This window comes from Papio anubis, chromosome 11, assembly GCF_008728515.1.
Source record: "Papio anubis isolate 15944 chromosome 11, Panubis1.0, whole genome shotgun sequence".
NCBI classification, from domain to species: Eukaryota; Metazoa; Chordata; class Mammalia; order Primates; family Cercopithecidae; genus Papio; species Papio anubis.
This window is the reverse complement of record NC_044986.1, coordinates 5,233,063-5,255,691: the sequence shown is the minus strand read 5'-3', so window position 1 is coordinate 5,255,691 and position 22,629 is coordinate 5,233,063. Positions and strand designations below refer to the sequence as shown.

The 22,629-nt window shown below is 43.1% G+C and overlaps 1 protein-coding gene across 1 annotated transcript in view; it reads right to left on the bottom strand.

Annotated features, from left to right (window-relative positions):
* Positions 1-22,346, bottom strand: part of MKI67 (marker of proliferation Ki-67) — a 29,764-nt gene extending 7,418 nt beyond the window's left edge. Inside the window, 13 exon segments of the mRNA XM_003904414.5 lie at positions 3-4,055; positions 5,006-5,161; positions 7,904-8,075; positions 8,185-8,303; positions 8,394-8,706; positions 9,710-9,885; positions 11,214-12,290; positions 12,776-12,821; positions 15,515-15,581; positions 18,901-19,016; positions 19,110-19,188; positions 21,536-21,710; positions 22,052-22,346. Of these exon segments, the coding sequence (XP_003904463.2) occupies positions 3-4,055; positions 5,006-5,161; positions 7,904-8,075; positions 8,185-8,303; positions 8,394-8,706; positions 9,710-9,885; positions 11,214-12,290; positions 12,776-12,821; positions 15,515-15,581; positions 18,901-19,016; positions 19,110-19,188; positions 21,536-21,627 (6,466 nt within the window). The 5' untranslated portion in view covers positions 21,628-21,710; positions 22,052-22,346.
* Between the last annotated feature and the right edge of the window lie 283 nt (positions 22,347-22,629).

Genomic DNA, 22,629 nt, shown 5'->3' with positions numbered 1-22,629 from the left:
AATGCTTTGATGCTTATCCTCACCTTCTGGTACTTTGTCTGTGTGTGGTCTGTGTGGGAGCTTCTTCAGGGCTGAGAGCTCTTTTCTTCTTACATCCTTTTCCCCAAAGCATGCTGCTGTAATGCTTCTTCTTGTGCTTGTTGGGGTGTCCACTGATTCTGGTGGTGGAGATTTGCAGGCTATTTTGGTAGTTTTGTCATCAGTCGTTGATTCCTCAGTGGGACCTGGTGTCTGGAAGAGCTCTTTGAAGCCGGCCAGGTCTTCTAGTGATCGCGCCTCTTCCTTAGGCATTCTTGGCCACCTCTTCATCCCAGTTCCATAGTTTGCTGGGTCCAGCATCTGCTTTGCAGATTCCTTAAACACTTTGATGCTCTTTCCATCTCCTGCTGTCTCTCTGTGTGTCTGCGTGGTCTTCCCTGACGTCTGTGTGAGTTTGCTGACTGGTAGGACCTCTTCTTTCACGCCTACTTTCCCCAAGGATGTCTTGAGTCGTCGCTTGGAGCTTGTTGGGGTTTTGACTGGGTCTGGTTGTGGAGATTTGCAGTATACTTCTGTGATTTTGTCGCCAGTCATTGATTCCTCAGTGTGACTTGGTGTCTGGAAGAGCTCTTTGAAGCCAGCCAGGTCTTCTAGAGCCTTGGCCTTTTCTTTAGTAGTCTGTGGCCATCTCTTGCTGCCAGGTAAGTTTCCTGGCAGGTCCGGTTTCTGCACTGGAGTCCCCACAAATGTGTTGATGACTTTCTCTTCACCTACTGCTGGTTTAGGCGTGTGCATGGCTTTGCCTGCTGGTGGCGTTAGTTCCCTGAATGCTAAAAATTCTTCCTCTACGTCTGCCTTCTTGAGGCTTCTCTTGGGCCGTTGTTTTGTGCTTGTTGGGGTGTCCACTGGGTCCGGTTGTGGAGATTTGCAGAGTATTTTGGTAGTTTTCTCATCAGTCGTGGGGTTATCAGTGCATGGTGTCTGGAAAAGCTCTCTGAACCCAGTCAGGTCTTCTAGAGTCTGGGCCTTTTCCTTAGGAGTTTGTAGCCGTCTCTTGCTGCCAGGTAAATTTTCTGGTGGGTCCAGTTTCTGCACTGGAGTTCCCATAAATGTGCTGATGTCTTTCTCTTCACCTCCTGCTGGTTTGGGTGTGTGCATGGCTTTGTCTGCTGATGGTGTTCGTTTCCTAAATGCTAAAAATTCTTCTTCAACATCTGCTTTCCTGACACTTCTCTTGGGCTGTGGCTTGGAGCTTGTTGGGGTGTCCACCGGGTCTGGTTGTGAAGATCTGTAGGATATTTTGGTAGTTTTTTCGTTAGTCATTGATTCCTTAGTGTGACCAGCTGTCTGGAAGAGCTCTTTGAAGCCGGCCAGGTCTTCACGGACTTCAGACTTTCCCTTAGGCGTTCTCGGTTGCCTCTTGCTGCCAGTTAGACTTGCTGCTGAATCTAAGATCTGCTTTGGAGACTCCATAAATGCTTTGATGCTCTTACCATCTCCTGTTGGCTCTGTGTGTATGGGTGTAGTCTCCCCTGACGTCTGTGTGAACTCGCCAACTGCTCGGAGCTCTTCTTTCACGCCCACTTTCCCCAGGGATGTCTTCAGCCGTCCCTTGGAGCTTACTGGGGTTTTGTCTGGGTCTGGTTGTGAAGATTTGCAGGCTACTTTGGCAGTTTTATCATTAGTCATTGATTCCTCAGTGTGACCTGGTGTCTGGAAGAGCTCTTTAAAGCCAGACAGGTCTTCTAGAGCCTGGGCCTTTTCCTTGGGAGTTTGTAGCCGTCTCTTGCTGCCAGTTAAGTTCTCTGGGAGGTCCAGTTTCTGCACTGGAGTTCCCACAAATGCACTGATGTTTTTCTCATCACTTACTGCTGGTTTGGGTGTGTGCATGGCTTTGCCTGCTGATGGCGTTCGTTTCTTGAGTGCTAAGAATTCTTCTACATCCACTTTCCTGAGACTTCTCTTGGACTGTGGCTTGGAGCTTGTTGGGGTGTCCACTGGGTCTGGTTGTGGAGATCTGCAGATTATTTTGGTAGTTTTCTCATGAGTCGTGGGCTTGTCAGTGCATATTGGTGTCTGGAAGAGCTCTTTCAAGCCGGCCAGGTCTTCTAGGGGTTGGGCTTTTCTCTTAGGAGTTCTCGGCTGCCTCTTGCTACCAGTTACACTTGCTGCTGGGTCCAGTCTCTGTTTTGCAGTTTCCTTAAACGCTTTGATGCTTTTATCCTCACCTCCTGGTACTTTGTCTGTGTATGTGGTCTGTGTGAGCTTCTTCAGAGCTGAGAGCTCTTTCTGTACATCCCTTTTCCCCAAAGGTGTCTTGGGCTGCCTTCTTGTGCTTGTTGGGGTGTCTGCTAAATCTGGTGGAGAAGATTTGCAGGGCATTTTAGTAGTTTTGCCAGCAGCCACTGCTTCCTCAGTATGACCAGGTGTCTGGAAGAGCTCTTTAAAGCCAGCCAGGTCTTCCAGAGCCTGGGCCTTTTCCTTAGGAGTATGTGGCCATCTCTTGTTGCCAGTTAAGTTCTCTGTCAGGTCCAGTTTCTGCACTGGAGTTCCCACAAATGTGTTGATGCCTTTCTCTTCACCTACTGCTGGTTTAGGTATGTGCATGGCTTTGCCGGCTGCCGGTGTTAGTTTCCTGAATGCTAAGAATTCTCCCTCTACATCTGCTTTCCTGAGACTTCTCTTGGGCCGTTGCTTTGTGCTTATTGGGGTGTCCACTGGGTCTGGCTGTGGAGATTTGCAGGATATTTTGGTTTTGTCGGCAGCCACTAATTCCTCAGTAAGAACAGGAGTCTGGAATAGCTCTTTAAAGCCAGTCAGGTCTTCTAGAGCCTGGGCCTTTCCCTTGGGAGTTTGCAGCTCTCTCTTGCTGCCAGGTAAAGTTCCTGACAGGTCCAGTTTCTGCACTGGAGTTCCCATAAAAGCTTTAATATCTTTCTCATCACCTCCTGTTGGTTTGGGTGTGTGCATGGTTTTCCCTGCTGATGGTGTTAGTTTCCTGAGTGCTAAGAATTCTTCCTCTACATCTGCTTTCCTGAGACTTCTCTTAGGCCGTTGCCTTGTGCTTGTTGGAGTGTCCACTGATTCTGGTGGTGGAGATTTGCAGGCTATTTTGGTAGTTTTCTCTTTAGTCATTGATTCCTCAGTGGGACCTGGTGTCTGGAAGAGCTCTTTGAAGCCGGTCAGGTCTTCTAGTGATCGCGCCTCTTCCTTAGGCGTTCTTGGCCACTTCTTCATTCCAGTTACACAGGCTGCTGGGTCCAGGAACTGCTTTGGAGACTCCTTAAACATTCTGATGTTCTTGCCATCTTCTGCTGGCTCTCTGTGTGTGTGCGTGGTTTCCCCTGACGTCCGTGTGAGCTTGCCGACTGCTAAGAGCTCTTTTTTCACACCCACTTTCCCCAGGGATGCCTTCAGCTGTTGTTTTATGTGTGTTGGGGTGTTTATTCGTTCTGGTTGTAATGACTGGCAGGGCATTTTAGTGATTTTGCCCTTCTCACTCTTTGGTGCCTTGGCATGATCTTGGGTTTGGAGGAGATCCTGGCCACATGCCGTGTCTTTCGTGTGTTCTGTATCAGGCAAGCTCTTGAGGTCTGTCAGATCAGACGTTGGTTCACATTTCGGACCCCAAGTTCTTCTTGATCTCTTCACTGCTTTCGTCTTTTCATCATTTTCTTTTAATTCAATATTTTCCTTATATGTCTCAAAAGGTCTTTCTATTTCCTTCATCTCTCCTTCTCTCCTTTGTTGTAGTAGTGTTGCCTTCTGACATCTTTTTAGGATGCGCTCAACAATGTCTGTATTTGTTTCTTCACTCTTACTTTCTATAGGTAGCTTCTGTATATTTCTGAACTCCATAGACCTTCTTAACTTGTTTACAATGGATACTGTTTTTGAAGGCTCTGTCTCAGTATCTGAAGTTTTTGTCTCCACGGAAGTTATTTTGTAGGTGTTCCTGGGAGTTTTTGCTATGTTTCCATTTTCTCTAATAGACTGCCGTCTTAAGGGAGGGCTTGCAGAGCATTTATCAGATGGCTGTTTTGCTGAATTCTGTGCACTGAAGAACGCATTTCCTCCTGAAATAAAAACATATACAATAAATACATTCTATTAGTGTCTCATGTCAATCGAGTATTATAGCCTCATAAAATATAGTAAAAAAATAAATATTCAGCTTCGTATTCACTTAACAACGAGGCTACTTATGTGTCTATAAATCTGTTTTATAAGAGCCATCCACAATTAAGAATAATATTATTTAGTGCTATAGTGGGGTCATCATTAAGCAAGTTGGATGCTGAAATGATTATAGAAGGTAAAAATATTGCTTAAGAAGGATCCTCCAAAGGTTGCCATGCCCTGTGTCACTGACGTAAATATAGGCATTTTTTCCTTCAAACATCAGAAACAAACAGCTGTTTCTTGCCTTAAATCACCAATAAAATAACATGGATTATCCTTGTGTGGTTAGGGTCCATATTACACAGGAAATATTTACCTACCACAAACATCTTCAGGGTAGCAAGCTGTTCCCTCTATGACAGGAACACAGTGACCAGTGCCAAATGAGAGATTAGACACATTCTCATCTCCCATCTCACACTCATCCCGGGCCTGCTCCCACCTAGAAGGTTAGCAGGAATAATTGTACAGTATACAAACTGTTATCTTTTGTTTTGTAATTGGCAATAATTTTGAATTTGAGTAATTTATATGTAAATATGGTGAGACACCATTGTACTTTTTTGCTATGTCTCCCTGGTTACTTATAATAAAGAAGCCAAAAGTGTACACAGGTCATTTGCACACATTAACGGAGTCTTTCTTTCTATGTAAGTCAATGAATGCCAATGTTAGTTCAACTGCTGATTGAAATCTCCCTTTCAATTAGAACAGAGAAGACGGAAATGGTATTTTCTGCCAGGAACATTTCTTATAGAGAAGTAATATCATACTGCTTCTAAAAACATAATACTGTATGTTCCTATCCCAAAACATCACAGTGGTAGGAAACAAGGAAACCGACCAAAACTCTCTGAGGTGGGCAGCAGAGGTTCTTCTCCTGAATTAGTTGCTTGAACTTGTTTTCCAAGCAAATTCTCTGAATTTGAAATAGCGACGTGACATGTGCTTGTCAACTGTGGTTGCTCCTTCACTGGGGTCTTGAACATTTCAGCTATTCCTGTTACATGAAGACATATGAAAAGTGATTGACATATTGCTAACATGCAAACAACCATCCCAGTCCTCACATGTAACATGCAAATGGTGGGAAATAACAGCAGATTCCTCCCTTGAATTCCTGGTACATAGGCCTCATAAAAAGGGTGATTCCATCAATAATGTACTCATTTTGTAAAAAAGAAAGCAAAGAGAAGATATGTTATGCTCTTTGCTTTGCTTTTCTTAGAAAGGAAACAAATGAAGTTAGTTGACCTCTGTGGTCCTTCTAACTAGACCACACCTGAGCTCTGGAGCACGGAAGCTGGTGATAGGCTCCTGAGACCCACAGGCCTCCCTGCTGGGATCTAGAGGCCAAATGCCTTCATGCTTCTCAAAGTCTTGGGTGCTCAGTTCTAGGTTTAAAATACAAATAACATGTGCCCACATTTTAGACAATGACAAAGAGCTGCCCATTTTTAGTACTGTCAAGTAATAATATATATTTTTTAAAAATTTTATATCATTATCATTCCATTTGGAATGATAGGAGGCCTCAGCCTCCCAAAGTGCTGGGATTATAGACGGGAGCCACCGTGCCGGCCATCCCCACTTTAAATTACACAAGTCAGGCTACAATTTACTGAGAGTGGGAATCGAGTGGAAACATTTCTTCAACAATCAATTGTTTACGGGAATCTTCTCATAGGGCTTTAAGAAAGTTAAGCCACCTAGGAAGTAAATCCTGAAGAAGCAAAATATTGCTCAGTAACAACTGGTCCACACCTGGGATAAACTACTAGTGTAGCTGCAGGTAACATTTTAACACCAAAAAAAGTAGTACTGATATAATCTCAGGAAAAAAATAATAACAAAGCAATTTATATAGAAGTTGCAACTCTGCAAAACTCTTATCATCTCATGTCCTCCTTACTTGTATCATTCTGGCCTCACTGGATGCAAGTGCTATTTCAACCTGGCAGTCATATGCAAAATGTTCAGGGGAAGCCTGTTCTGAAAACTCCCTTCCAAACCAGTCCATTCACAAAAATCTCCCCTTCTACATAAAATGCCTAGGATTTAGTCTTCAGCAGATGCTAATGTTTTGTAATGAAATTCACTCATACTAACAGGTGAGAACTGCTTGACTCTAGGAAACCATCTTAAAAGAAAGAACGGGCCAGGCGTGATGGCTCACGCCTGTAATCCCAGCACTTTGGGAGGCTGAGGTGAGCAGATTAATGAGGTCAGGAGATAGAGACCAAACTGGCCAACATGGTGAAACCCTATCTCTACTAAAAATACAAAAATCAGCTGGGTGTGGTGGCACACACCTGTAGTTCCAGCTACTTGGGAGGCTGAGGCAGGAGAATTGCTTGAACCTGGGAGTTGGAGGCTGCAGTGAGCTGAGATTGTGCCACTGCACTCCAGTCTGGTGACTGAGAGAGACACTGTCTCAAAAAAAAAAAAAAAGAAAAACAACGCTGGGATGCTGGGGACAATCCACTGTCCCACACACTGAGTATTTAGCATTTTGTTTTTCCTAGAAAGTATTTTTGAGGGTTTGTTTTTAACATTTTGTAACACACATATTAGAACATTCATACATGTTCATAATTTACAAGAATACTCATATATACATATCTATATTTTTTGTTTTGGTGTTGTATTTTTGTCTTCTTGGTTTTTTAAAAAGGATTAATGAACTGATCCGAATATGACTCATCAGAGGGTATGTTGCATCCATTACGGAGGAGTACAACTCTTACAACTCAATCTGCTAGAAAACAAAAATAAGGTTCCCCCTGTTCAATTCAACTCTCACCACCCTTCCAAATAGTACACGGTAAAAACTACTGGACAAATTATACAACACAAAACCTACAATCGCTCTCCTGCCACCATCCCTATCTGCTACATCATCCCCACTTTATTTTATTTTTTAATTTTTTGAGACGGAGTTTCGCTCTTGTTGCCCAGGCTGGAGTACAATGTCGCAATCTCGGCTCACCACAACCTCTGTCTCCCGGGTTCAAGTGATTCTCCTGCCTCAGCCTCCCGAGTAGCTGGGACTACAGACATGCAATACCACACCCAGCTAATTTTGTATTTTTAGTAGAGACGGGATTTCACCATGTTGGCCAGGATGGTCTCAAACTCCTGACCTCAGGTGATCCGCCCACCTCGGCCTCCCAAAGTGCTGGAATTACACGTGTGAGCCACCGTGCTGGCCATTCCCACTTTAAATTACACAAGTCAAGCCACAATTTACCCAGAGTGGGAATCGAGTGGAAACATTTCTTCAACAATCAATTGTTTATGGGAATCTTCTCATAGGGCTTTCTTTCAAGAAAGTTAAGCTACCTAGAAAGTAAATCCTGAAGAAGCAGAATATCGCTCAAAAACAACTGGTCCACACCTGGGATAAACTATTAGTGTAGCTGCAGGTAAAACAAATTAACTCTCTTCACTGTAAAGCACCTTCCAGCTTTCTATGTATACGCTGCTCTCCAGGGTAAAGATATGCATTTGACATTTCCACACCTATTTCACGCAGGACACGTGATCCCAAAAATTAGTAGAGACTTGTCCTTACAAGCCAAACCAGCTTTGTCTTCCCTGAACACTAAGACCCCAGAAAGGTGACTCAGTCGTTTTTTATAATCCCTTTCACAGCAGATGAACATAGTTAGCAAAACAAACATTAACACAGTAAAAAACAGTAGAGTCAAAAGATTTATAAGATCTAAGGCTATGTTTTTACCTGAAAGATCTTCCTTAAAGTCCATTTTTTGGTTGGAAACGAAGTGGTTGAGCATTCTGTAGGGTCGAGCAGGCACATGTACTTTTTCAGTATGAGCCTTCCCTATTATTATGGTACAAGGAGAGTTTGCATGGCCTGTACTAAATTGACTGTGAACTTCGCCCACAGGCTTCTGTGGAAAATAGGAAGGAGGTAAACAGGACATTAAAGGGTGAATCCACACTGAATGCAAGCTTCCATGACACCCGGATGTGTAAAGCAGCATACAGTGAGGCCCCTACCTTCGGAGTAGCAGGTCTTCTTTGCCTTTTGTTCATTGACCTTTGAGGACCATGTTTTATGAGTTTAGTTTGTGTTTGTTTTGCACCAAGTTTTACTACATCTGCCCACGATTTTGCAACTGTCAAAGGAAAAAGATGATGAAACTTTTCAAAAACTAGCATTCATGAAACAATTCACCTTAATATATGTGTTCTAACGCAAGACTAACCAATTAGATTGGCTTCCGAAGCACCACTTCTTCTTTTGGAACATATCATCTGTAAAATATCATGTTGACTTCGGCTGATAGATGCTCTCTTTGAAGGCAGGTTGCCGCTCTTTCTCCCTCCTCTCTTAGGAACCTCTGTCTGAGATTTGCTGCTGGAAGCAGGGGCTGCTTTGCAGGACCTACGGCGTTGATCACTGGCAACTGGAGTTTTCCTAGGACTAGGAGCTGGAGGGCTTCTAACCAAGCTTTGTGCCTTCACTTCCACATGGATTTCTGAAGTTGACTCTTGTTTTCCTGATGGTTGAGGCTGTTCCTGACAAGACAAAATTGTTGACAAGAAGCTTTAACAAGGATGTAACATCTCTGGAATGACTGATAAAAACCTATTCAATTAAGAATTTCAGCTGTTTAAATCTAGAAGCATCAAATGCTTAAGCCACTGTCTTTCAAGACTATAGTAGAGGTGAGACTGTCTCAGTCATTGAAGGAAAAACAGGAAACAGAAGCAAGCGAAGTCTGAAGTGAGGTCATTTCAGGTAGAAAGGTGGAATGAACGTCCTGATCAGTGAAAGACAAGCAGGATCTGATCTCAGTCCCAGTAAATACCAGCCGTGGGCACCTAGGCCCCGCAGCCCACATGGAAGGAGGGCCGCTTGCCCCTGGGAGCCAGTGTAAAATGGAAAGGGAGCCAGGCATCACTTTCCACTCCTTTTGGGAACAGAAGAAAAGAAAGACCGCCCAGGCCCCATTATGAAGGTTATGAGCTATAGGGTCATGAGTTCCCAGGGGTGTAAAACCCAGGAAGGACAACACAGCAAAGAGAAGCAAATATTCTCAAAGCTGATGGTGTAAAAGCTAGATGTGCCATTGATGATTTTCCTTTACACCAGGTAAATGCCTTAACTATAGCCTTGTAACTCTAAAAGAAAGTAAAACAATCCTCGTGGGTCAAGGTGGTAATGTATCCAGAATCTTTGTAATTGGTTGTTCTGACGGTGCCTGCAGGTGATTACGCAAGTGCTATAAGCATGAGTGTCTGGGAACTTCTGCACGAAAACGACAACATCAAGGACTCCCCCGACTCAGTCGCATCAGCACCATGGTCAGGGACCCAGGGGCTCCTTTGCTGGCACCCGTATCAATGAGCTTTCATTTCGTCTTTTTAAAAACTTGTTTCTTCAAATAAATAAATAAGTAAATAAATAGATAAATAAAGGTCTTCATCATAATTCCACTTGTGTCAGTATTTGGAAAGGAATATGTACCCGGTGTGTGAGCCACTGGATGTGAATGGGAATGCTAATTGTTCAACTCACCTTGATGATTTTCTTCAGGACAGGTGGAGTGTGCGTTACCAGAGACTTTCTTTTGGTTGGGGTTTCTCCCCTTTTGAGAGGCGTATTAGGAGGCAAGTTTTCATCAAACAATTCAGGTCTTAGGTGCCCACCAAAGGACACACGCCTTCTTTTCAAAGGTATTCCCTCACTCTCATCTAAAGTAATGAATACAAACGTGGAAAGAGCAATGAAAAAACACGCTGAGACTAGTGATTTACTTCACATTAGTATTAAACACGAACCAAGTGAAAAGTCATCGAAACACCACCCACAGCACGCCTCCATTCTTGCAGTCCTGGCGAAGCTAAGCTACTAAGGGTTCCTGAAGGATTGCGGGAGTGGCCACTAAGACATCAAGTTCCCACTGGACAGTACAGAGGCTTTCCTTAAAATGCTGAAACATTATATGCGGACATAGAAAGGAGGAGTCTGCAGCAGTAGTTTTCACCTTGGAGTAGGGGGACGACAGCCGGAGAGAACTCTCTAAAGACATGCACTTGGACCTCACCCTGACCCACCCAGCGACCGGAATGCATGAGCTGTAAAAACTCCTCCAGGTGGTTCTGAGCTCAGTCCCGGCCACACATTTTCCTGAGCCACCAATTAATGTAAATCCCTTGCCTAAGTAATGCTTTCCCATGAGGAGGCTTGGTGGAACACTGAGACTGATGTTACAGGCCTTATTTTATCGATAGCCTCATGCCCCACCGCTATGGGCCACCTGCAGAAACAGAGCCTGGAGTACGAATACCGCGTCTATGGCCCAGACAACTTTTCTTCTAATAGCCAATCCCTAGGAGTGTAGGAAGCTCCCAAGGAGCTAGCATATCTGCTGTGAAGGTCCTATCTCTGCCACTGCCTGGGTGGCCTTGGGTTGTCCGTTTCCTCATTTGTGACACAGATCTAAAAAGACAACCTAGCCATGGGCACTGCTACTGCACCAAGGATCAAGCGTTCATGTCTGCCAAGCACGTGGAAATCTGCCTGGCATATAGACTCATGGGTACAGTCCAGTGTTTACAGCAAATTGTTTGTAGGACACTCTGAAACCAGAGTATCAACACCTGAGAACTACCACTATGTTCAATGATTTCCAGTGATTTATTCCACACGACCAAACTCATATGATACAGTTGATTGTAGTTCAGAACTCCATGTGAAAAGCAATTATGATTATTCTCTTTTCTATTTTGTGATAGATGGAGGAGAATCAAATATTTTTGGGGCCACCCTATCTCCTTCAATAACCCCTGCTTCATGCTTCCCTGACAACCTCCATCTCCTCTGTCATTTCTTGTTATAATTACCTAGGCCTTCAGCATTCATCTGTCAGCGAAAGCAGTGTGCGTGTCTGTCTTCTCCCTGTGCCTTACGCGCTTACATTCTCTTCCACAAAGCTAATCACTACTGAATGAAGGAAGATCTCATAGCTACATAGAAGTTGTTCATCTTTTAGAAAAAACAAATTTACAATTAAACTTACTAATGGTATCACCAAAGTTGCTGATATCAACTGAACTAAGACCAGGTAACCCAGAGCACATCTGTCCAGCGGTAGTGTCCGATTTCTCAGGCTTGTTGAGGGAATCCTTTTGGATCTTCCTTTCAACCTGAGTGAGCCACAGAGTTAAAAATGGCTCATTGTGAATTTCAGTTTCTGTAGGCGGAACTTCCACATCTGTAGGAATACTTCCTCTGGTTTTGGAAGAGAGATTTTCTGGCTTAGCGGCAGAGTCAGCTGTGTCTTCAACTTTAGCTGGTGTTTGGTTTCTAGCTGAAAGCTTCCTGGGCGTAAGAGTTTTATCACCAGCCTTGAAGCCTTCCCTTTTACCCAGATGCACAGATTCTCTTCCCCCAGCAGTATACAGGTCTTTGTTCTTATGTTTTTGTGGAGAATTTTGTTGCTGTGAATATTGTACAGGGGTCTTCATTTTAGCTGGTTCACAGAGAGGAAAGCTGGCGCCCACAGCCTTGCTGGGACTCTGAACAGACTCCACGTCTCTTCTCTTCCCCTTGCTCTGGTCAAGCTCTCGTTCAGGTGAAGGAGGCTCTGCCATAGCGTGGTCGCTTCCACCAGATTTCGGTCTTGACTTACATGAGACCAATAGTTGGGTCTCCCCCTGTAAACCACCAGCACTTTCTTTTTCTGTTGTGTAATCAGTTTGTAATCCGGATTTTCTACAACACTGTAGAACATTTTCTTTTTGTGATTTTACATCCAACTCTTTCTTCATTGACTCATAAAGCTTCCTAAAGGGAGATTCATTTTTTTTGCTATTGTCAAGACATTGCGTAGTGGGAACAGACTTCAATTCGCCGTAATGGCTCACTAATTTTACCCTGGAAATTTCTTTAAAATCCCCGGAAATGGGATCAGCTGCATTTCTGACATTATATCCAGCATGTTCTGAGGAACGAACATTAGGTGTTCCCTGAGCAACACTGTCTTTTGAGTCATCTGTGGTGTCTTCTTTGACATTCTTGTTATGTACCTGAGGACTTCCTGAAACTTTTCCTTCAGTGATTTTTGAATAGGCCTTGGAATCTTGAGCTTTCTCATCTTGGCAATGAATTATGAAATAAGAAACAGAAGTTCAACATTTTCTCAATGATTAACATTTGTGGAATTCAATATTTTAATTGTTTCAGGTTGTCTTAAAGCTAGCTTTTACTTGGCCTATAAATTATTTAATGCCTAAAACTTGCAAGTCTTATGATACTAGAATTATGATTCAAATAAATAAATCACATTAGCTCCAATAACCAGTATGAAATATCACATGCTATCTAACTATTGAGAACTGAGTTGACAGCTGAACAGGCAATTTTCTCATATCTAGAGTCTCTCTTAAGCACAGCACACCATCAGCCGCCAAGGGCAAACAGTTAGGCATCTGTCTGTTGTTGACATATTAAATGACACCTCCTCCACTTCTGACAGGCTAGACATTTAGCACTTGCATTCTTGCTGCCCCTTCTTTGCCAATATGCTTCGCAAAGACCTGATCTTCCAGGATTCTGGAACAAAACCAAACCACTACTCACCAGGGTCAGGAGAGAAGCTAGATCTTGAGACACGACGTGCTGGCTCCTGTAAGTTGGGAAAATAAGAGCAGTTATTTGCAGGCCTTTCTAAATACTGACAGTCACAACAGTGAAAATATTATTGATTGTTTTCTGGCTGGGCGCAATGATTCATGCCTGTAATCCCAGCACTTTGGGAGGCCAAGGTGGGTGGATCACTTGAGGTCAGGAGTCTGAGAACAGCCTGGCCAATATGGTGAAACCTCATCTTTACTAAAAATACAAAAAATTAGCTGGATGTGGTGACGGGTGCCTGTAGTCCCAGCTACTCAGGTGGCCGAGGCAGGAGAAGTGCTGGAACCCAGGAGGCGGAGGTTGCAGTGAGCAGAGATTGCACCACTGCACTCTAGCCTGGGCAACAGGGCGAGATTCCGTCTCAAAAAAAAATAACAATAAAAACAACAAAAAATTGTTTTCTTTACCAAACCACTCCTATGACTTTTAAAGACTGAGAAATGAGCTCAAGTCAATTGGGATCCAGTGGTCAGGATAAAAGTACTTCTTAGCTGACTCGCTAAAAAATAGTGAGTGATTAATAGGAAACAAACTCGAGGCTTAAAATTACTAAAATCAAACCTTGGTGCGTTGTTATAACTTCCTTTAAAGTTATTTCCCAACATCCTATTGCGGAAGAACCAAAGTCAATATTAAACATCACCTACACTGAAGATCTGTAACCCCCCATGAGCTCAGAACTACTGACGGCTTCATCAGTTTTCTCAGAAATGGACCATAGGACCTGTGGATGAACTGAGGCTCCACTTGGCATGTGGGCCCTCTTGGATGGTGGATACTTAGGGTGGATCTGAGAGCCTGGATTCACCCTAAGTAAATTCATGGCACAGGCACACATGGTACATTCACAGGTTCTGCAACCTCACAGCCTGGGAGCAGGTGCAGCGCCCCTACCTGGCTCCCCAGAGACAGCGCCCTAACTTTCCTTCATATGGAATTGTTTCTGGAAGGGTGGAAGAACTAAAGAATAACACATATATAAAACTTTTATAAAAGTCTGATGTCCCAAAGGAAGAAAAGCTTATCATCTGGATTATTAAGAAAATATCTAAAAAATATTACCAAAGGCAAGGAATCTAACTTCCTTAATCAATTTCAAGTTTCCTGATACATAACACCTTGCTTCTAAAACTATGTGAGGGATTTTTTTTTATTTCCAATCTGAAATGGAACAAGAATCTTATGACTAAACGATATAAATGAACTATTAATAAAATTATGAATATGTAAAGTATATAATCTCACTTTTGTTGGATGATTATATTCAATAGCCAAAAAATTGCTGTCGAATTGCTGTCATCTTTCCTACATACTCCATTTCAGTACTTACTGTACCACAGACCACTAACAGAACAAACAGTTCCTAGACTGTTGAGGGGCACATACCTAACCCATAGTTCAACTGGCTTTTTGGTTTATTTACTCCCATAGACTAGCAAGTTGCCTGGCAGCTGCAGCGTGGGAAGCCTCAGAAACTGGCTTCCAGCACAGAAACTGATGACCAAAAGGCTCAACATTAAGGCTGTTCCTCTAGGGAAGAAGCAGTACTTTAAATGGCAGAAATGGGCTGGACATGGTGGCTCAAGACTGTAATCCCAACACTTTGGGAGGCCCAGGTGGGTGGATCACGAGGTCAGGAGTTCGAGACCAGCCTGGCAAATATGGTGAAACCCCGTCTCCACTAAAAATACAAAAACTAGCCAGGTGCGGTGGTGTGCACCTGTAGTCCCAGCTACTCGGGAGGCTGAGGCAGGAGAATCGCTTGAACCCGGGAGGCAGAGGTTGCAAGATCACACCACTGCGCTCTAGCCTGGGTGACAGAGTGAGACTCCATCTCAAAAAAAAAAAAAGGCAGAAATGTTGAAATTCAAGAGTACCTATTGCTAATTTCAGGTGCACCTAAGATAACTCTCCTAAGCCAAGATATTCCAAGGAGCTCATCTGAAACTAGCTTTAGGAGTACTCTACAAAGTAGAAAAAATATGAACTCTCAGGGCTTATCCTAAGCCTAAATCCCACTAAATTTCGAAACACATGCCAACAATTGTGTTTTAATAAGCTGTACAACTAAAATGCCTCTTCCACACTGATATACTCAAACTATCTAAATTTCCAAGCATGTGCTGACAATTATGTTTTCATAAGCTGTACAATTTGAATACCTGTTCCACACTGATATACTCAAACTATAGGATTCTTTCACATGACAAAGCACAGGATCCCTCTTCTTGTTTCATGGATCGTCTATCAAAATAGAGAAGCATCTTTGGCACTCACGATTTTCATAATGTGATTATTTCAGACACATAAAGATGGATGAGTACAATGACTGGGAGACAAAATGAGCCACCAGATAATGCAATTCCCAAATGCTACCTCTATGTGTTGGGGTTATCCTAATCATGGGCTTGCAAAAGGTTCATAACATACTCTAGTAGACTTTTTGGCCAAAAGTGTAAAACCAACTTAGTACCCTGATTTTGAACAACAAAGAGGAAATATTGTTTTAGATTATTTTAATATGTCTAAGTTCAACTTGTTTTAATACTTTAGTTACATTTTCCTACTAGAACCAGTAACCACCCTCTTTGTAACTGATTTCAAGTAAGAAATCATCAAAGCATACAGAAATGATTTCATATCATCAAAAAGAATCAGAGCCCAAACTTGGCTATTTCCCATCACCTGTTCACGTATTTTTCTTGGAAATTCAGTTGACTTCCTTCCATTCTGAAAACTTTCATTTTCATACCTGCAGTGCATAGAATGACAGACACAGATCTTGATTAAAAATTTATACCCTGGGGAGGAAGTCTCCATATCCACTTAATGTCCAAGGATCAAAGAACAAACTTTTGCGTTTGGTTCAAGATATCACCTTATATAAAGAAATAAATTTAGAGTTAGAAAAGTGCTCTTACACTAAAAACTAGGATTAGTTGCATCAAGTTTGTTTTGAAACACCACTGTCAGAGGTTGGGGACCCAGATTAACCTCTGATCACTGACGACTAGCCCAGGTATGATTTGACAATATTCCCAAGCACCTTCTATGACAGAAGCTAATGCACATGAGAGCAAAGTTTCTTCTAGTTTAAGTCCATGGAAATCATCTGATGGCTTGGAAGGCCAGCCAGGAAGCCTGTAGGTAACTGAGTCTTTCTCACGTTGTGAAGTCACATACTTTAGGGTAAATAAAAAGCTACGCTTACACTACAGGGTAACTACAAAGCTATATCTTAGAACACTATGATCACTTCAGTTTCCCACATACTCAGTCTGTATCTGAACAAGACAGGTACATCTTAGGAAGATCACATTTAGCAAGATACATAATTATCCTGGCAAGCTTCAGTGATCAAGTCATAGAAGCAATCCTTTATTTTGCATAATGAAAACTTTTTGGCCTCAGTGAAATGACCTGATTTGAATTTATAGGCAACCTAAGTAAGATCTGAAGCAGTCAGACATCTGAAATTGTTTCCATGGTACAGAGTTCGGAATCAAGTCTCCCTTTCTAAGATTCACTTTCTAATCTTTGTTAGAGGTCTTTAATCATCTGAATTTATCTCAATTTGGATAATATCTTGTTTTGGAAAAATAGTTCAGCTCTCCAATACACATCAAAAGTTTCCTACCTATAGGTGGGGCGTGGTGGCTCATGCCTGTAATCTCAGCACTTTGGGAGGCTGAAGAGAGTGGATCACTTGAGGTCAAGAGTTCGAGACCAGCCTGGCCATCATGGTGAAACGCCATCTCTATTAAAAATTACGAAAATTAGCTGGGCGTTGTGGTGCGCGCCTGTAATCCCAGCTACTTGGGAGGCTGAGGCACAAGAATCACTTGAACCTGGAAGGTGGAGGTTGCAGTGAGCCAAGATCACACCACTGCACTCCAGCCTGGGTGACAGAGAAAGACTCTGTCTCAAAAACAAACAAACAAACAAACAAACAAAACTTCCTACATAGAAGTCTGTATTAAATAAAAATACTCTTTAAAAATGAAGGCAAACTTCCAAGAAGCACAGTAAAATAAATGACCAGAGAATTTAAGTGGTGCATTAAAAAAATAACTTATCTAATACAAATGAAGACAATAACAGAGACAGAGATCCACTTAGCAAAATGGATTTTTAAATGACCCAAATAATGTGTTGTCTACAAGAGACACAATTTTGATTCAAAGACACAATCCTTTAAAATAAAAGCATGAGAAAAGATATACCATGCAAACAGCAAGCAGAGGGGAACTGGAGTGCTGTACTAACATGACACAAAATCACCTCAGACAAAAATTATTCATAGAGAAAAAGGACATTTTACATAAGGATCAATCCAGCAAGAAGATATTCCAGTTAAACACGAGAGTTCATCTGACAACAGGTTCCAAGAGACAACTTAAAATAAACCATAATAATTATGAAAAGTTAAAATTAAGGGGGTGGGAAAAGTTACACTACACAAGCACTAACCAAAAGGAAATTAGTTTAGCCATATTCATCATCCAAAGGAAACATTAAGCAGAAAAGAAAGCATTGCTAAAAATAGAGGACATCTCTAAATGACAAAGAGTTCCATGCACCAAGAAGACATAATTGTAAGTTTGTACACCATAGTACAGCCTCAAAATATACAAAGCAAAAACTGACAAGAGATAAAAACAAATCAATCAATCCCCAGTAGGTGATTTGAACATATCTCTTAGAATAATAGTAGGGAAAAATTTATCAGAATATAGAAGATTTGAATCTAACGGGAGTGTGTGTATCTCTGTGTGTGTGTGTATATATATACACACACGTATATAAATGAAATATCTGAGACACTGTAGAATACAGTTTTCAATTACACAAGGCAGATTAGTGAAATAATTAACCGTATCTGCTCATAAAGCAAACCCTGACACATTTCAAAGACTGGACATTAGTCAAATGTCCATCAAGAATAAACGAACTCTGTATAGTTATGTATATTATTGTATATATTAAACATATTTTTTTCAGTGAAATACTTATGCCATGAGAAGGAACAAACTACAGAGATGCCCAACATGCTATGAATCTCACACACATAAAAGCACAAGCCAGGCACAAATGTATACATTCTTATATCACTGTTAAGGACTTTCGTAAGAACAGACAAAACTGTAGTGTGTTCAGAGATCCATGCTTAGGCAGTGAAATTTGAGACATTTGATATCCTGAAAGCCAAAATGATGGTCTACTTGCTGAGGGAAGGAAGTCGTGATTAGAAAACAGCATTTTAAAATGCTTCTGGAAATGTTCTATATAAGCTGGTGGTATATTAGTCTGCTAGGGCCACCATAATAAAGTCCCACAGACTGAATGCCTTGAACAACAGACATGCCCTTCTCAGTGCTGGAGGCCAGAAGTCCGAGAGCAAGGTGTCAGCTGAATTGGACTTCTCTGTGCCTCTCTCCTTGACTTGCAGATGGCTGCCTTCTTGCTGCTTCTTCTCGTGGGCTTTCCTCTGTGCATGTGTTCCCTAATCTCCTCTCATAATGACACCAATCATCAGATTAGGGCCCATACTAATGGCCTCAAAAAGCCTTCATTGCCTTTTTAAATGCCCTCTTTCCAAATACAGCCTAAGGTACGAGGGGTTAAGAATTCAAAATATAAATTTTGGGAGAGCACAAATCAGTCCTATTATAATAGGTAGTGATCAAAAGGGTGTTCGCATGATAAATTGACCTGTCCATCTTGTTTTGTACCTTTTCCTCTGAGTGCATTTTGCTTTAAAATAAAAAAGAATAGAAAAATCTCATGCAGTTTCACAACACTCGGAAGAAAATAACAAACTCCTTTAGGACAAGGTCAACCTTCCTCTGCATAATTATTTGCACCCAAATCCTTGAATTCCATCACATTTTGTCCCAATTAGTCATCTTCCTAGATCCATATCCTCTTAAATTAAGATTAGTGTTGAGAATGAAAACCTGAAATACTTTGACATCCATGAACATTAAAGAAGAATGACAGTTGACTACGACACTAGTTTACAGTTAATCAGAAGATGACATTTACTGTTAGACCAATCAGCTTTTACCTACCTGAAAGATCGATCAATAATAGTTATTACATCTCCATGTTTTAGCTGTACAGGCTCATCAATAACAGACCCATTTACTTGTGTTGGATTTGTGGAACTGAAATTATGTAATATTGCCTGCAAGTGAAAAGAAGGGGAAAATATGTAACTAATGAACAGATTGAAAGTGAACTAAAAGCTTTAAAAGTAGATTTCCAAAAAACCACTCACCTCCTGCTCAATGATTTCAATTTTGCAGTGTTGTTTTGACACAACAGGAAGCTGGATACGGATATCACATTCAATACCCCTTCATGCAAAAGAAGAAGGTTTTTTTGGTTGTTGTAACTTTTTAAAACATTACCTCAGTTTCCCAAAATAAAACACAATTTGACTAGAATGTTTGATCTGTAAACATAATTGACATAAAGGAGTAACAAAATGGGCAATGTAAACGATCTTGCATTTTGCAAAGAACTTTTGGAAGTATTAATCATGTAACTATTAGATCTTTAAAACAGAGAGTACATGAAAATAAGGGAAAACACTAGAATACAAATTGAATTACCTTTTATATAAAAAGCTATACTTAAAAGACACAAATAAAGGAGTACTTACATCAATTTTGGAAAATGACTATTTTTCAATACTCTGTGCTTTCTCAAAAACGTTTGTTTGTAATATTAAATATGTTTAGAGGTTTAATCATCCCCAAATGTGCTTATTTTATGCTAGCACTTTTGTGCATCAGTTTCTTCATATACAATAAAGAGATTACATCATGTGATGTTCAGACAATTAAATGGCTACATCATGTGATGTTCAAACAATTAAATGGTTGTACATGTCACTAATTTGCCTAGCACATAGTAGATGCTCATTATGGGTGAGCTTTTCATTGTTGTTTTAAAACTACACTGAATTTACGGACAGATTCAAAAGTCTCTAAATAAAAACACTAACTTGCGCGCAACAAAAAAAATCTAAATTCAACTTGTTTTTCCACAGAAAGCTAACACCACAGCAAAGTAGCGGAAGAGACAGTTCCTAAACCTACACAAACTAATAATCAGAACAGTTCATTAGTAGGTTGCTGGAGTCTTCAGTGTGCCTGTTCTAGCCCGTGATCTTAAAAATTTGAACAAATTATGGAATGGCCTGTCTGTTCTCCATCTGAACCTTTGGCGTCTAAGAACCTCTCATCCTACCCAGGTCATGTGACCAAACACTTAGGAATTAGTTTCTAAGTTATAAAACCTTGCATGAAAATATATTCAAGGACTACTGTATGAAAAGCAAAAGGACTGCCACTTAAGATGAAATGTTTGTATTTTTCCTTTTTAAGAGAAAGGTATGTATGGAAAGTGAAAAGCTACCTTAACCCCAAATAAAATAATTTGACTTTAAGGTAACAGGACATCTGAGCAAAGGAGAGACTATCCCCTACAACTGAGCATTTGTTTGGCAGGAGGGCGACTATGGGTGGATGGGTGTTTCTGAGCTTTGGCACCTGTATTGTGGGGGCTGCCCTGAGCCTGGTAGGTTGTCCACCCTGACCTCTCCTTCGCGATGACAGCGCATGTCCCCCTCCTGTATTGTGACATGGAAATTCAAATGACTCCTGGAAGGTAAGATGACCCTCCTGTGAGAACCACTGCTCTCAAGCGATTGCAAATCGGTGGCTCCAGCCGGTGTTTCTACTGACCCTTGCCAGAATGCTAGGTATTGATCACACCCGCTGGGTAGTAAGTAACAAGACAGTCCTTGCCTTTGGGGAGCTCAGCCTAGTGGGAGACAAACCCACAACTCACCCATGAAGCTGTGGGATGGGAAACACAAGTTTTCATGCAAGGCTTCCTCGGAGGTGACATTTCACCTGATGCCTGAATGATGGAAATCACACAAGTTTGGGGAAGGGGAGAATTTTCCCATCATAAACTTCAAGTGTGTAAGAAGTAACCAAGGTGAACAAGGGCTTGGAATGCCTTAGGCGGGAGGAACAAGGTAGGGATGGGATTGGGAGGATGGGGTGAGGCCGGGATGGGATTCAGGGCCCAGACCACACAGGAAGTGACCCCGTCTCAGACCTCTAGTGGGACACAAGTCAGAGGCTGATAGGGGCATTGTTAGCATTTTGCCTGTTATACAGGGACAGTGTTATTACCACCACCAAACGGGACAGCAACATAAGAGGAAAAGTTCTCAAATTCCAAGCAGGAAGACTTTCTGTCCCATTTTCCTATTGCTGCAAAGAGCCAAGAGGCAAGTGTATGGCTTCCTTCCTCCATTCTCTCAGGGTCCCCAGTGGCCAGTGATGTCCACTGTGGAGGGACCCGGGGGCGCACAGTGTCTTCAGACGCCTGCCTGAAGCCAGTGAGGTATGAAGATCATCTACATCTTTATCGCAAGATTAGAAAATCGATTTTTAAAATTGGCTTGATTTTTAAAACCACTTAAACATACAAACACTAGCATCAAACTTATATTTGGCAAAACAAACAAAACACAACTATGTCAACTTAGTAACGAATGGGAGAAGCACCAAGGAAAAGTGACAGCAGGACCCAATCCTAGAGCGCGTTTCTGGACCGTGTACTGTGACTAAGATATTTTCCTCTTTCTCAGCTAAAATGTCCGCGCGCGCCCGCGGGGCTCACCTTCCAAACAAGCAGGTACTGAGGCTCAGGGGAAAGTGGGGACCGTCGACCCCGCTCCTTTTGATAGTAACCAGGCGTCTCGTGGGCCCCATTTTCTAAACAAGAAGTTGAGTATAATCCGTAGGGGAAGGCCAGGTACCAAAACGTTTGCAGAAGCAAATTTACAACTCTTCCACTGCAAAAGAGGTGCGGGTTACTCTGATAGCAAAGGAGCTAAGAAGAGCCGCGTGCCCAATCCACCTATCCCCGGCCACACAGGCGCACACCGCAGCTAGCCAGCGGGGACCCCAGCACAATCCGACCGCAGCCCCTGGCGCCCCAAAGACCCGCGGCCGGAGTGCTGTCGCCAGCGCCTGCGCCTCCCGGGAGCTTCCACCCAGACGCCCTCGCCAGAGCCCAGGAGCGGTCGGGCCCAGGCCGCGCGTCCGTCCCCTGCCCGTCCCCGCGGAGCTCGGGGTTCCCCGCGGCTCAGCCCTCGACCCCGGACACCTCCCAGGCGTCCAGGCCGCAGCTCACCTGGGACGATTCGGCCCCCAAGGCCACTTGTCAAACCACCACTTGTCAAGTTGCACCCAAAGTCCGCCGCAGGAGGAGCCGGCGCCGCACTCACCTTCACCTGGTAAGCTGCGCCCGCCACGCGCCGCACACACCCGGCCGCAGCCCGCCGGGCCGCGCTCGCTCCGCCCCGGCCTGCAGTCCCCGCTGCTCCCGCCGCCGCCCCTGACGGGGACCCGGTGGCCCTACAGGTTACGTCCCCGGGCGCCCGGCTCTAGGGGCTCCCGCCGAGTCCTCCCGCCCGCCCGCCGCGTCCGCCCGCCACTTCCTTCCTCCAAACCGGCGCGCCCGCCCAATTCAAACGAAAACGGAGATTCAAATTCTGGCGCTAAGCGCTGCGATTGAACGGGAGAGCGCGGCATGGAACCAATAGGAAGGGCGCCAGGGAGTGGGCGGGGAGGGGGGGCGGAAACGGGGCTCCTGGGGCGGGGCTGGCGTGTCCGCGGGCGGGCCATTCATTCATCTGGAGGAAAATACCTGGGTGCAGCCCGGGCGAGGGCGGCTGGCGGAGGGCAGAGGTGGAACACGCTCCCACCGAG